Below are 16561 nucleotides of genomic sequence, written 5' to 3'. Positions count from 1 at the left end.
ATTTAGTCTGTTATCTTAAAAGTAAGCAAGAGAGGTAACCACATTTAGTCTGATATTATACCACTGATTAACTTCAAAAGTATAAGTGGTTGTAAAGCACTTTGGGACACTCTGGTCATATGAAAAATGCTGTATAAGTGCATTTTTTTTTCTTATCAGAATGCCTGAATTACATTGTAATGTTATGTTCTGGTTTAGAAAAATACTCAGAGGAATCATGAAAGCAAATGTCTTGTGCTTTACTTTCTCTCATGTGGTGTTATCAGATTCCACACATGGACAGATGGATTTCCTCTCCCATGATATTAACAGGCAGATTTCACAAGAGAGGGAGAGTTTGCCATAAAATACTGATTCTTTGGCTGCTTCCAACCAGTAATTCTAAAGTGCTAAAAGAAGCAGAGAAATTACTAAGACATGTGATGTGAGTCACAGTGTTAGGAGGTGGTGATATTGCCAATCCTAAATCTCTTTGTTTTCTCAGTATGTTTTGTAAGGATCATCCAGGAGGGCTTCTTGAAACAGTATGTTTTGTAAGGAGCACAGTAAGAAGTCTCACAACACCAGGTTAAAGTCCAACAGGTTTATTTGTTGGCAAAAGCCACTAGCTTTCGGAGCGCTGCCCCTTCGTCAGGTGAGTGGGGGTTCTGTTCATAAACAGGGCATATAAAGACACAAACTCAATTTACAGAATAATGATTGGAATGCGAGTCTTTACAGGTAATCAAGTCTTAAAGGTACAGACAATGTGAGTGGAGAGAGCGTTAAGCACAGGTTAAAGAGTGAGTATTGTCTCCAGACAGGACAGTTAGTGAGATTTTGCAAGTCCAGGCAAGTCGTGGGGGTTACAGATGGTGTGACATGAACCCAAAATCCCGGTTGAGGCCATCCTCATGTGTGCGGAACTTGGCTATCAGTCTCTGCTCAGCGACTCTGCGCTGTCGTGTGTCGTGAAGGCCACCTTGGAGAACGCTGACCTGAAGATCAGAGGCCGAATGCCTGTGACTGCTGAAGTGTTCCCCAACAGGAAGAGAACACTCTTGCCTGGTGATTGTCGAGTGGTGTTCATTCATCCATTGTCGTAACGTCTGCATGGTCACCCCAATGTACCATGCCTTGGGACATCCTTTCGTGCAGCGTATCAGGTAGACAACGTTGGCCGAGTTGCAAGAGTATGTACCGTGTACCTGGTGGATGGTGTTCTCACGTGAGATGATGGCATCCGTGTCGATGATCCGGCACGTCTTGCAGCGGTTGCTGTAGCAGGGTTGTGTAGTGTCGTGGTCACTATTCTCCTGAAGGCTGGGTAGTTTGCTGCGGACAATGGTCTGTTTGAGGTTGTGCGGTTGTTTGAAGGCAGGAAGTGGGGGTGTGGGGATGGCCTTGGCGAGATGTTTGTCTTCATCAATGACATGTTGAAGGCTCCGGAGAAGATGTTGTAGCTTCTCCGCTCTGGGGAAGTACTGGATGACGAAGGGTACTCTGTCTGCCGTGTCCCATGTTTGTCTTCTGAGGAGGTCGGTGCGGTTTTTAGCTGTGACGCGTCGGAACTGTCGATCGATGAGTCGAGCGCTATATCCTGTTCTTATGAGGCATCTTTCAGCGTCTGGAGGTGTCTGTTCCGATCCTCCTCATCTGAGCAGATCCTGTGTATTCGGAGGGCTTGTCCGTAGGGGATGGCTTCTTTAACGTGTTTAGGGTGGAAGCTGGAGAAGTGGAGCATCGTGAGGTTATCCGTGGGCTTGCGGTACAGTGAAGTGCTGAGGTGACCGTCCTTAATGGACATGCGTGTGTCCAAGAATGCAACTGATTCCGGAGAGTAGTCCATGGTGAGTCTGATGGTGGGATGGAACTTGTTGATGTCACCATATAGTTGTTTCAGTGATTGTTCACCATGAGTCCAAAGGAAGAAAATGTAATCGATGTATCTAGTGTATAGCATCAGTTGAAGGTCCTGTGCAATGAAGAGGTCTTGTTCGAACCTGTGCATGAAGATGTTGGCATATTGAGGTGCGAATTTGGTCCCCATGGCTGTTCCGTGTGTCTGGATGAAAAACTGGTTGTTGAAGGTGAAGACATTGTGGTCCAGGATGAAGCAGATGAGTTGTAAAATTGCATCTGGAAACTGGCAGTTGTCGCCGTTGAGTACTGAGGCAGTTGCAGCAATGCCATCGTCGTGGAGTATGCTGGTGTAGAATGCCGAGACATCCATTGTGACGAGGAGTGCTCCTGGTTCAACTGCTCCATGTGTGCTGAGTTTCTGTAGGAAGTCTGTAGTGTCGCGACAAAAGCTGGGGGTTCTTTGTACAATGGGTTTCAGGATGCCCTCGACATAGCTGGAGAGGTTCTCGCACAGGGTCCCATTGCCCAATACAATGGGATGGCCGGGTGTGTTTGCCTTGTGTATCTTCGGGAGGCAGTAGAGATCTCCAACACGGGAAGTACGTAGGATGAGAGCACGGAGGGTCCTCTGAAGGTCTGAATCAAAGGTCTTGATCAGTCTGTTGACTAGATGGGTGGGTTCTTTGGTCAGATCTGCGGGTAACTGTCTGTAGTGTTCCCCGTTGTTCAGTTGTCGGTACACTTCTTTGCAGTAATCCGTTCTGTTCAGTATGACGATGGCCCCTCCTTTGTCTGCTGGTTTGATGACAATGTTGCGGTTGATCTTGAGAGCGCGATGGCGTTGCGTTGTGCTTGGGTGATGTTCGGGGCTGTCTTGTGAGTGCGGCTGATGAATCTGGTGTTGACGCACCTCCTGATGGGCTTGGGCATACATGTCAAGTCGAGTGCAGCGGCCTTCCGGAGGAGTCCAATTCGACTCGTTCCTCTTCGGTTGCTGCACTGCGGATCTCTCTGTCGGCTGTTCCGGTTAATTAGCTGTCTCATTGTGTTCGCTGTTGGCCTCTTGGGGTTTGTGGAAGAACTCCTGCAGCCTCATTCGGCTGATGAATTCTCTGTGTCTGCTGCGAGACTGATGGGGTCTATTTTGGTGGTGGGGCAGAAATTGAGCCCTCGGCTGAGAACTTCGATTTCATCTGGTTGAAGTGTGTAGTCCGACAAGTTGACAATGGACCTCCCTGCAGTGGTACTGTTTTCTACTGTGGTACCGGGGGAGCTTGGTTGCTGCTGGTGATGATGCTGAGTTTCTCAAGTTTCCTGTTCTTGGTGTGCATGTAGCTGGTGTTGTTCCTTTGTCTCATCTGCTTGGCAGAGTTTCGCAGCTGGTCTGCGTCCTGAGCGCAAGTTGAGAATATGGACTCTATCTTGGTTTCCAGGATGTGACGTTTGCTGTAGAGCTGGTGTATGAGGTGGTTGAGGAGTGTGAGAGAGGTGCGACGGCAAAGTCTCTCAGCATAGTCTGTGTTATAGGTTGACCTGAGTGGGTTCGTGATCTGTAGTCCTTTCGGTATCTTGTCTGCTTTCTTGCATCTTTGTAGAAACTTGATGTCTGTGTCGATATGCGCGATCTTCTTGGAGATCCTCTCCACTTGGAGCCGGCAGTTTTCGGTGTTGATGGTAGTCATGATGTGGAGATGCCAGCGTTGGACTGGGGTAAACACAGTAAGAAGTCTCACAACACCAGGTTAAAGTCCACAGGTTTATTTGCTCGCAAAAGCCCGGAGCGGAGAAGCTACGACATCTTCTCCGGACCCTTCAACATGTTGTTGATGAAGATGAACATCTCGCCAAGGCCATCCCCACACCCCCACTTCTTGCCTTCAAACAGCTGCACAACCTCAAACAGACCATTGTCCGCAGCAAACTACCCATCCTTCAGGAGAATAGTGACCACGACACCACACAACAACCTCTGCAAGACGTGCTGGATCATCGACACGGATGCCATCACATGAGAACACCATCCACCAGGTACACAGTACATACTCTTGCAACTCGGCCAACGTTGTCTACCTGATACGCTGCACGAAAGGATGTCCCGAGAAATGGTACACTGGGGAGACCATGCAGACACTATGACAACGGATGAATGAACACCGCTCGACAATGAAGGAGGAAATTTTCCAGAAAACCATATTTGCATCATCAAACATATTTACATATTGGACTAATTGGCACCACTCATAACGGGCCAACAATGCAGAGGGGCACCCCCGGATGGATATTCGATCGGGTCCCCCCCTGCACAGCTGAGAGACTCACGAATTTCAGAAACTACGGAAGATCCCTAATCTGCCTAGCAACAGCGCGTAGCTGCATTTTAAACTGGCCAAGGCAGACATAAAAATCTGATAAACTAAGAGATAAGGATAAAAGGTTAAGAATGAAATACCCCAGACACCCAACAGGACAGGATGACATTAACACTCAATCTCACAAGCAGGAAACACAGACACGGAACAATAGGATCAATTTAAATAAGAGGACACATAGAGATGGTAATGGGAAACGCATTTAGACACCGGGGCAGGACCAAGTAATCCCATTAACACGAACACACACCATACAAATGCTAATCCATGAAACTTCCTAGGGACTTTTGAAACTGACAGACCACTTTATACATTGTGTAAAAAAAGGCATAATCAAATGTTCCCGCGCGAATTTTGGATCCCTATAAAGATCCAGAGCTGATGTGATTTAATTGAGATCAACGTGGCCAAGCCACTGTTTCTGAGCTGGCTACGGGGGTCTCCCTGGGATCCCAGTAATTGTACAATAAAGACACGCTTTGAACCTTGATTTGCGACTCAACTTCTATTCTGCACTGGTAAGGGATATTTCCCTACAACAACAATCACCAAGCAAGAGTGTTCTCTTCCTGTTGGGGAACACTTCAGCGGTCACGGGCATTCGGCCTCTGATCTTCGGGTAAGTGTTCTCCAAGGCGGCCTTCACGAAACATGACAGCGCAGAGTCGCTGAGCAGAGACTGATAGCCAAGTTCCGCACACATGAGGATGGCCTCAACCGGGATCTTGGGTTCATGTCACACCATCTGTAACCCCCACGACTTGCCTGGACTTGCAAAATCTCACTAACTGTCCTGTCTGGAGACAATACACATCTCTTTAATCTGTGCTTAACCCTCTCTCCACTCACATTGTCTGTACCTTTAAGACTTGATTACCTGTAAAGACTCGCATTCCAATCATTATTTTGGAAATTGAGGTTGTGTCTTTATATGTCCTGTTTGTGAACAGAACTCCCACTTACCTGACGAAGGAGCAGCGCTCTGAAAACTAGTGGCTTTTGCTACCAAATAAACCTGTTGGACTTTAACCTGGTGTTGTGAGACTTCTTACTGTGTTTACCCCAGTCCAACGCCGGCATCTCCATATCATGACTACCGTCGACTTGTAAGGAGCATCCAGGAGGATTTCTTGAAACAGTATGTAACATAAGAACATAAGAAATAGGAGCAGGAGTAGGCCATCTAGCCCCTCGAGCCTGCCCCGCCATTCAATAAGATCATGGCTGATCTGAAGTGAATCAGTTCCATTTATCCGCCTGCTCCCCATAACCCTTAATTCCCTTACCGATCAGAAATCCATCTATCCGTGACTTAAACATATTCAACGAGGTAGCCTCCACCACTTCAGTGGGCAGAGAATTCCAGAGATTCACCACCCTCTGAGAGAAAAAATTCCTCCTCAACTCTGTCCTAAACTGACCCCCCTTTATTTTGAGGCTGTGCCCTCTAGTTCTGGTTTCCTTTCTAAGTGGAAAGAATCTCTCCACTTCTACCCTATCCAGCCCCTTCATTATCTTATATGCCTCTATAAGCTCACCCCTCAGCCTTCTAAACTCCAATGAGTACAAACCTAATCTGCTCAATCTCTCCTCATAATCTACACCCCTCATCTCCGGTATCAACCTGGTGAACCTTCTCTGCACTCCCTCCGAGGCCAATATATCCTTTCGCAAGTAAGGGGACCAAAACTGCACACAGTATTCCAGCTGCGGCCTCACCAATGCCTTGTACAGATGCAGCAAGACTTCTCTGCTTTTATATTCTATCCCCCTCGCAATAAATGCCAACATCCTATCTGCCTTCTTGATCACCTGTTATACTTGCAGACAGAGTTTTTGCGATAGTCCAACTAGGGAAGGGGCCATAATGGACCTGGTATTGGGGAATGAGCCCAGCCAGGTGGTCGCGTTTCAGTAGAGGAGCAGTTCAGGAACAGTGACCACAATTCAGTAAGCTTTAAGGTACTGATGGATAAAGATAAGTGAAAAAAGGATAAGTCAAAAAACAGAAAATGCTGGAAATACTCATCAGATCTGGCATAATCTGTGGAGAAAGAAACAGAGTTAATGAGCCGAATATGACTCTTCTTCAGATCTGCTGAGTATTTCTAGCACTTTCTATCTCTATTTAAAGAGACCCTGGAAAAGGTCAGAAGGGATTCAGGAAACCTTGGTTATGAAGACTTCTGGAGGCAAGTAAATAGAAAGAAGACATGGGAAGACTGCTCCTCCAACCCTGGTTCTTTGACTCTTCCCTGGAAGTTGTGCAGGAGATAGTGAAAGTCACAGTGTATTTCCTAAGCATGATGAATGTGTCTTTTCTAAGTATGGCAGGAAGAGACCAGCCACCACTCCCACACCCGCCCCCCCCCCCCCCCCCCCCCCCCCCCCCCGCCAAAAAAAAACGAAACAAGGCATAGCTGGACATCGCAGAACCTGTCGGCAGGAGTGTGGTGCCCAAGGCCTGAGTCTAGTGTCAGAAAATGTCATATAATAAATTACAACACAAAAGGAGGTCACTGGGCTCATCAAATCAATGTTGGCTCTCTGTAGACCAATCCAGTTGGTCCCATTCACCTGCTCTAGTCCTGTAGCCCTGATTATTTCCTTCAAGTGTTCATCCAATTTCTTTTTGAAATCATTAACGATGCCAGTGCAGAGGCCACAACACCTGCTGAGAATCATTACAGTGAGGCTCATGCTGCAAAGCGCGTGCTGGTTGAGAAGGCAATCTGTCTGCTGAAGATGTGGTTTCCAGTGCCTGGACGGTCCGGGGGTGCCCTAGAATATAGGCCCCAGAGGGTCTCCCGCATCACTGTAGTCTTCTGTACTCTCCACAACTTGGCGCTGCAGAGGGGAGACCACCAGGACCTGGAACAGATGGAGGAGTGCCACATTTCCTCAGATAAAGAGGATGATGAGGGTGACCAAGCATTCGAGGAGGTAGAAGAGGGCCAGGAGGTGGTCAGGGCTCGACCGGGCTGGCGTGCTAGGGACGCCTATGCATGTAAGATAGAGCGATTCTCCTCTCATCCTTAGTGCTATATCTGACTCCTGCCTGACAGAGAGCTACACGCATTCTGCCATCAACTGGGCTTATCATAGGGCCCAGAAAGGCGGGACGCGCAGCATCAGCTACTATAAGGTGACCCACATCAGGGGTCCTGGTATTCACATCCATCTTCCAGTTGAGGTGGGCAGCCAGGCAACACCTCGGTATTGCAATCACTAGAGAACACTGTTAGACTGTGAGAGAGCACTGTTAGACTGTTAGAGAGCACTGTTAGACTGTTAGAGAGCACTGTTAGACATGAGAGGGTGAGTTTTGATGGAGTTGGGTGAAGGGGTTCAACCTTTCATGGATGGGGGTTGGGGGATGGGCTCCAGGGGGCACGATGCCGGCAGCAGGGCCTCCTTACTGCATTGTTGGTGAGGGAGGAACGTAGGGCCATTCTTACACCCCACAGGGATAAGACAGGGTATGTGCAATGGTTCCCCCAAGCTTGCTGGTATGAACAGATGGGGTGGAGGCTCTGTGGATGAAAGAAGTGACTTTCAATGCCAAATATTCAATACAAAATGGTGACCTATCGACACGGGTGACCCATATTCACCCATGCACACTAAGTGCCTATGGTTCCTTAATCTTCCTCACCCTCACGCTACATCTAGGGATATTCCCAGGATCCACAGCTGAGGCTGAGGTGGATGCTGACTTCCACGCTCTTTTGCTTGAGATGGCCTTGGGGGGGCGAGAACCTTGAGAGCCGAGGCCTGCATTGGGCAGCATTTGCCTGATACCCTCCTAAATGTCAGGGGCTGGAAATCTGTTCCTCATAGGAAAGGGGGTGTCAGATGGTCTGGGGACATGGGGAACTGATGGCTCAGCAGAGCATTCACACTGAGGAGGGACCGTTCAGATGCTCTCACTGCTCAAAGAGGTTTCGAACATTTTCCGGGTTCCTGACACACTGGCGGGTTCACGCCGGGGAGTGGTCATTCACCTGCTCCATGTGTGGCGGGAATTCACTCAGTCCTGGATCCCCTGGCTGGAGGGTCCTGGTTGTACTCCTGCCAATCCTCTTCCTTTTGGGTTCCCGGGGACCCCTGTGCTCCTTCACAGGATGGAGGCACAGCTGGAGTGAGATCCAGAAGCGCTGCCATCCTTTGGCACTGCCACTCGTGGATTCCCACCAGTGCCTGCACCATGCAGTTGAACCCCAGCACCATGGAGCTCGCGCACAGACATGGAGGTCATGAGCTATGCCATGATGCGGACATCTTCTGCCATGGAGTGCTCGTCCTGCACCAAGGTCTCCACTATGGACACCACCCTCGCAGTGTTGCCTCATTGCACTGACGTGATGGCACCATCTTCTTGGATAGATGGTGATGGGAGTCCTCCAAACAACTTTGCACTCCAAGGAGGGCTGCTGTCATCCTTTCCTGATACTCACAATTCTGCCTTTGCAACTTCTGCAGCTTCTAGGATGGCATAACCAGGCCCAAGGGCACATCATTGGCAAGTGGCTCAGCAGAGTCCTGGACTCCAGCATCCCTCCAAGTGCCGATAATCTAGGACATCCCTGCTGTGGATCTTCAGCTGTGAAGTGCTCACCAGTGAGTGACCTAGAAGCCTCTCTACTTATTGAGGTGTGAGTATCTGCGCTGGAGCTGGGTGCAGGTGACAGCTGTGACGCCTCTTCAGTGGTGGGGTTGGGGAAGTTGCCCCTGAACTGTTGGAATCTGGTGGGTCCAGGGGGCATGAGGCTGTTCAACTGGCTGGTCTGCAAGAGAAGAGACATGGCATCAGGGGATATGAGGAAACATGAGGCTTGAGACATGCTCACTTGAGACCTGAGGAATGACAGCATATGTTTTGAGGATGCTCATGTTTCTCTGCTGCCCCCATTTCACCAGTAGCGCAGGCACAGTCTTCTTACTCCCTGGCCAGCTTGAGGGCTCGTTCCTCAAAACGCGTGAGGGTTTGGAGCCCAGGCCTGACTCCAGCCGGCTGTGCCCACTCACACTTGTTGTGGTTGAGTTTGTCCTGCAATGACACAGAGAGGGAGAGTGTAGGTGGGATTGTTGACATTTAAGATGGTGACGAGGTCTGGCAAACGTGGGGTTTGGGTGGGGAGATGGAGTGTGAGGAGCATAGCAACTACTGGGGGAACATGGTGATTGTGGGAGGGAGTGAGAAACCTGGTACATGGTGTTGGCTAAGTCCAGGGAGGTTGAGTGAGAGAAAGGGTTGGGGATGCGAGGGGGTCCAGTGGGAGACTGGGGATGGTTCCCTTATCCTGGCTGAGTGAAGAATATCATTCACCTTCTTCCGGCACTATTGCCCCATCCTCTTATGCAGTGTGTTTGCACTTACCAGGGCTGCCACTGCATCCCAGGTGGAGATGGTGACCCTGCTGGAAGGCCGTCTCCTGGAACGGGGTTAGAGTGTGTCCCATCTCTGCTCCACTGCATCCAGCATCCTGGTGTGGGCCCCCTCTGAAAAATATGGTGCAGGCTTCCTGGCTGCCATCCCCTGCAGCCGTTGTAGAATAAGTGCTGGGGAGCCACTTATATGGAGCTTCCCAGTGCCTTCAACAGTTAAGTCGTTGTGAGCGGGCAAATCAGATGGAACATGCCACAAGTGTGGTGTGAAACTCATGAGCACAGAAAGTATTGTGAATGAGGTATAAGATCCGACCTGAAAACACGCCGCTGCCATTGGCGGGGAACATTCCATCTTTTGCGCCAGAACCAACACACTGCCATTTTTTGGTAAAATTTCTCCCAGTATTTTTGAACATTATAAACCCATTTTCTTGTCAAAATAAGACATGGCTCTTTTTTGATATTTGCACAATACTTTAGCGACTTGAAAAGACCTGTGTAAAACCATTCAATCACAACATTACAAGAATATGTTTTTCATTTTCAACGCGCATCTGCCAAAGTTTCTCTGCTGCCCATAACTGTTTTTTGTTTGATCGAAGCAGTTATTACTTGACATCCTTTAATTGCTGAATTCCTTCAAAAGCTGATTATGGCGTGCTTTGAACTGACCACCAATAAAGGCAGATTAACAGATTGGCTCTTAATTACTCCCATGTAAAGTTCTGCCTCGCCTCAATTGAAAATCAAATGCACTTATGCGTGATCACTATTCTTGCAAAGTTCAGCATAAATTAACCTTGCATCGCATTTAATAGAAAAACGGTTAAGAAAATGAGGAAGAAACGATTATAAAGATATGTTGATAGAGTTGGATAAAGTGGTATGTGAGAATGCTCGTAACACTGACATAGACCAGTTGTTTCTGTGCTGCAGAATTCAATGTAATTTATAATCATCAAAACACAGAAGTGAGTGTTTTAATGCCTCTGCCATTTTTAAGATGGATGAATATTTAAAAGCTCGCTTGTGCTTCAGTTCTATTTATCAATATTGTCACTCTTTTTGAAGGAATAAAACAGAAACAAACATTAGAAATTCTTTGCCAAATGTGGACTAAAGAAAAAGAAAAGTAATACACATGTATAATGAGTTGCATATTAAAGTGGATTTCAACATATTTTTTCAATCTTACCCATAAGTCCTTGAATGCCTGGAAGACCAGGTAAACCTAAATGCCCTGGTTGACCTTGTTCACCATCCAGACCTGGGAAACCTTGTGGGCCTTGCAGTCCTGGTGGTCCTGGTGGCCCGGGCGAACCCTTGTGTGTCTGACAGTGCCAACAGTTTTGATTCCTTTGGTTCCGCAAAACTGAAGATAATTGGGCTAATAAAAAAAGAATGGAGCGGCAATGAAAAATCAAATCAAGTATTGAATCAAACAAAAATATTTAAAGTAAAGTTATTTTCATCAACACCGCACAGCCAAAAAGCAACACACATTTTATATATACATGGCACGGTGGCACAGTGATTAGCACTGCTGCCTCACAGCGCCAGGGACCCAGTTCAATTCCAGGCTTAGGTCACTGTCTGTGTGGAGTCTGCACGTTCTCCCTTGTGTCTGTGTGGGTTTCCTCCGGGTGCTCCGGTTTCCTCCCACAGTCCGAAAGACGTGCTGGTTAGGCGCATTGGTCATGTTAAATTCTCCCTCAGTGTACCCGGACAGGCGCTGGAATGTGGCAACCAGGGGATTTTCACAGTAACTTAATTGCAGTAGCCTACTTGTGACACTAATAAATAAACTTTAAACATTATACGTAAGGTGCTTATGCAATATTGTACTTCAAAGGGGGAACTGAGGTGTGTAGATTGGCAAACATACTACAATACTGTGGTCGTGATTGTCCTCACCCTAGTTCATCTGTGCACAGTCTACCATTCAGATTGTAGGATCATTGGATCATTGTGTATATGTGAGTGATTATCTTTTGTGTTATTGAAGTAAGATTTCTTCAGAATTTATGTTTTAATGCCAGTAGGCACCAGCTTCGCCTGAGTCCAAAGGTTGTAGCTTTAAACACCAGTGTTGAATTGAGCACGTAACCCAGAATAATACTTCAGTGCAGTACTGAGGGAGATCTGCACTGTTAGAGGTACTGACTGTCTGCTGAGTTGTGGGTAAAAAGAATCCCACGGCACTATATAAAAAGATCAAGGTATTCAACATTCTTCCCTCAATGAACAGCAAAACAAGTTAACTATTATTAATTTGTTGCTTGCTTACAAGTGGTTGGAACAGAGTGCAGTGTGAATTAAGTGGCTACTTAAGGGCCTTAATTGATGAATGGACGGGGTTCCTGCCTGATGTCCTGTCCGCCTAAGAAATTGCATCTGGATTTGGGTGGGAGGGTTCCCGGGGGAAATCCCATCCATTCAATTTTATGCTCCCCCTCACATCTAAACCGCCTTGGCAGGAGTGTAAAATTCTGCCCCTGGAATTTCCTTAACACATTGGCACCAGATGGACTGCAGTGGTTCAAGAAAGCCTCAATGATCCCCACTCCCCTGCCCCACCCTGCTTCTCAAAGGCAATTAGGGATGGACAAGAAATGCTGGCCTTGCCAGCAATGCTCACATTCCATGAATGAAATGAGAAAAGATAGGGGAAATGGTACGGGAATAGGCTTAGTGGATAAAGAATAGGTCATATCAATGATAAGAAAGGATGTAATTAGAAGTAAATTGGCACGGAGACTTTATGAGCAGAAATAAGAAATGGAAAAGGGTTTAAAACTATAGGCGAGTTTTTTTATAGGCTTCTTGATATTGGCTGCCAGTACTGCCACTCCTCTTCTTCAAATAATCCTCTTCTCCAACCAAAACGAGCAATAAAACTCTTGTGACAAGATGATACAACTTACAGAAGTAAGTCATGCAAAATACTGTGTGAAAGAACCTGCAGACTCTCCTGGCCATTCATAAAGCACAAATGATAGTGGTGCAATAATTGAATTACCAGCCGATGATTGGTAAATACCCTAAAAATATTACTGCAGCAGCTCTGGGAAACCAATGCCACTCGATTTTACTGGCAGCTTGGATGCTGAATGTAACTATTGTGATTTTTGGCAGCAGCATTCTAATTGCAACAAACTGGAGTCCAATTTGCATGTATTCATGAGACCCCATCTTCCACTGGTGGCCAACTAGCTAAAATAATGGTACAAGAAATATTAATTTTCACTGTATACTAATACATGTGACAATAAATAAATCAAATCAAAATACAAAATGTCCATTTCAAGTATTGATCCAATTCCCTTCTGAAAGTCAATATTGAGTGTGTTTCCACCACCCTTTTAGGCACTGAATTTCAGATCATAGTTCAATGCATAAAACAAATCTTATATCCTCTCTGATTCTTTTGTCAATTAACTTAAATCTACATCTTCTGGTTAGTGACCCAACTGCATAATTTGGGACACTTCTATTAAATCATCCCTTCACCTAAAGAGAGCAATTTGAATTTATAGGCTGGAATTCTCTGATGTTGTTCGCCCCGCCACCGTTGCCAGCGAGAACAGTGAATTTGGCACTCAGCCAAAACTCCCTTTACAGCAGTGGGACCAGAGAATCCCAGCCATGAGTGAGGTTGGAGAATTCCAGCCATAGTGTCTCCACATAAGTGAAATCCTTCATCCCTGTCTATGTACTTCTCCTTATACGCTTCAACAGAAAATTCTATGCTGAGTTCTCTTCAATATAAGTAGCTTTAGGATAAAAATTTCTTTGCAGTGATTATTTTAACTAATTTCAGTTGATTTTAAATCTGGAAGGATTAATGCTCCATACTTACTTCTTAGCACATCCATGCAAACCTGTCGGATGTATTCATCTGAAATGGTTCTTCCCTATTAAAACAGTTTGGCATTAGGAATAAGCAAAAGCATACAAAACAAGAAGTTGTATCAAAATACATTTACATGTACACCTACAGAAATTCCTTCTGGTCCTGGAGGTCCTGGAGGTCCTGGTGCTCCTGAAAATCCATTGTTTCCTTTAGGCCCTGGAAGACCAGTTCCACCAGGTAAGCCAGGTTCTCCCTTTTGACCACTAATGCCTGCAGTGCCTAATGCTCCTGGCTCACCTGGCTAGAAGAAAAAGACTCTGAATAACAGTGATTGCTTGGTAATTTTATAACACTTAAATATAATATGAACAATTCATTTGCTAGCCTTTTTTTAGTTGGCCTACCTCTCCTTTTGATCCTTCTGAGCCTTTGGTCCCCTGTAGAAAATAATTAAATGATCAGTGTACTTAATTTGAACAATACACCCAGGCAAAAGATAAGTAAAATCTGTCTGAATGACCAGACTTCTCTGGCCGTTCACACTGGCGGATTCTCTGGTCCTGCCGGTGGTGCATCCCCTGCCCCAGATTTCCCGCTGGCTTAGGGTGACTTCATTGGGAATCCCCATTGACCACGGCAGGACCAGAGGATCCCGCCACCAGTGAATGGTGTTCCCTCTCCCGCCCACAAGAAAATCACTGAGGGGAGGTCACGGAATCTCACCCATTATTTGTGAAATGGTCAAGGTGAGATACTGCAATATCATTATATGTACTGTGTCAATGCAATTTGATTTGCCAGTATATTCCAAAACAATTAACTTAGGATTCAGGATTAATATTGTCAATCTAACTTGCAAGTACTTTATGGTAAGATAACTGAGATGTCCAGTCTTAATAGCTATAACATCAACCCTGTTAGCTACTTATTATTGTCTCAATCTATCGATAGCTTTTCTCAGCTCTGAACAGAGCAAAATAACATTGATAATATACTTGGAAAGCATTATTTTCGCTATAAGGTCACCATAAAACACGCCATTGCTCGTAGTTTGATTTATGATAGCACTAATTTTTTGTTGGCTCCTCATCATTTTGTCAACCATGACTGATTTCACTCAATACACCTGAGAATTCCCTTGCATCAAGCAGGAATGAAGAATTTGGTGCTCAGCCAAGTTGCCATTCCCTGCAGCTGGACTGGAGAATCCCAACCGCAGGCGTCATCGGAGAATTCTGGCTTTGGATTTGGAAAAGGAAGCCACGGGGAAAATAAATTTAAAAACATTTGTTGTGAGCAATCTAGGACACTTAACAGAGGAGAGCCAATTCACTCCTCCTCACCTGATCGTAACAATATTGCATTATGAACGACAATATAATTTTAGTACAATATTTCCATAAATATCACCTGATTTTTAAAGCACTTAATTGATTTTATGTTGGCACATAATTATTATGCTTTTTAATTAAAACATTAATTAGTGTTTTGATTAGTTAGTCTGATTGAATTCCTATCAAATTGGATCCAGAGGACACATCTCAATCATTTTAAATCACTACTCCCATCTCCAGGTCAATTACAATATAAGAACATGAAACGGTTCCTTTGTTAATTGCAACACTGAAAATAACCTAATTATTTTAGTACCAAATCTGTTTAGTCTGATTTCTCTCTTGTTTTCCCACACCATCTACTCCAATTTGAATAAATTTGGATTTTCCATCTGTATTTCAATTAAATTGTAAAGGCTTCTCTTCCTGATCTGTTTGATATCCTCCAAGGATTTACTCTTGGTCCCTGTTATGATGGATCTTTGGGCTCCATGTTCCTAATTATGGTTGATACTTACTCCAAATGGTTGGAGATACGTCGCATAGGTTCCGCCACTTCCCATGCTACTATTGAGAAACTGCGACAAGGTTTCTGCTCGCATGGGATACTTGAAGTCCTGATCTCTGACAATGGCACCGCCTTTATAAGCACCGAGTTTCAGACCTTCATGCTTTCCAGTGGAATCAAACACATCAGCATCCTATTACCCATTATCGAATGGGTTGGCTGAATGGGCGATGCAGACCTTTAAGTTTGGCAGGACGAAGAAACCCACAAGCGTCCACAGAGACCAAACTGGCAAGATTTTTATTTGACTAAAGGGCTACCCCTCATGACAGGATTTGCCTCAGTGGAATTATTAATGCAACTGAGGCTTTGGACAAGATTAAGCTTACTGTTCCCAAACCTGATGGGGAGGGTGAAGTCCCAACAAGAGAATCGGAAGAAGGACTATGATTTTGCAAGGACAGAAAGAATGTTCTAAACTGGTGACCTCGTCACATGAGGAACTTTGGGGATGGCCTCAGTTAGGTTCCCGAGATCATAACAAAAAAAATGGGGCCTGTATTATATAAGGCCCGAATGTGGGGTAAAATTGTCAGGAAGCACCTGGACCATCTCAGGATAGGGAGCTCATGCCAGTGCAGGTCTCATTACCAGTCATGGGGATGATCACTGCCAGCATCGAACCACCACCAAAAGTCAACCCCAGGTGATGAGGACACGGATTCCGAGATGGAAGCGAAGAGATCGGTGCCCCAAATGAAGAAAGACCTCAGGAAGAACCAGTATCAATGGCTTTATGGTCCTCCCTTTGGAAGTGAAGGTCTCCAATCTGTTTCACACCTCTTGATCCGGTCCTGCCTCAGGCTAATCGCTAAGTGGCGGAAAAGACCCTCCTGTGCTAGGAAAGAAACAGGCTTGAGAGGGGAGGGATATTATGCTGACCCTGGGGGATCATCACGAGATCTCCCGTGGGCCTGTTAGAATATGAGCTCTCCTGTTAGGCAAGTGGCGGCTTGCCCAATAGGGGGTTTAAAACCAGCTGGCTCCACTCAGGCCAGCAACTGAAAGACTTGTGGGCTGATCTGTAAACTGCAGCCACCGAGTGGCATTTTGAGCACATTGTAGATAAAGGGTGATGGTGACGGCAGATTGGCCTTGGTAAGATTATTACAGTCCCTATTTCTCAGCTACATGTATTCCATGGCCACAACATCCGAAAGCAGGTATTCACTCCCTAGTGACCAACTCTATTTCTCACCTTGGC

The 16561-nt window shown here is 46.0% G+C and overlaps 1 protein-coding gene across 1 annotated transcript in view; it reads right to left on the bottom strand.

The window, feature by feature from the left end:
- The window catches only part of LOC144493806 (uncharacterized), a 229650-nt gene that overhangs the window by 24279 nt on the left and 188810 nt on the right, over window positions 1-16561 (bottom strand). Inside the window, exons 24-27 of the mRNA XM_078213330.1 lie at window positions 13860-13892; window positions 13601-13756; window positions 13462-13516; window positions 10798-10989 (exon numbers count right to left, since the gene is read on the bottom strand). Coding sequence (XP_078069456.1) covers window positions 10798-10989; window positions 13462-13516; window positions 13601-13756; window positions 13860-13892 — 436 coding nt within the window. The remainder of the gene's footprint in view (window positions 1-10797; window positions 10990-13461; window positions 13517-13600; window positions 13757-13859; window positions 13893-16561) is intronic.

The sequence above is a fragment of the Mustelus asterias genome, chromosome 5, assembly GCF_964213995.1.
Source record: "Mustelus asterias chromosome 5, sMusAst1.hap1.1, whole genome shotgun sequence".
NCBI classification, from domain to species: domain Eukaryota; kingdom Metazoa; phylum Chordata; class Chondrichthyes; order Carcharhiniformes; family Triakidae; genus Mustelus; species Mustelus asterias.
Note: the sequence above shows the minus strand (reverse complement) of the source record. Positions and strands in the feature narration are given on the sequence as shown.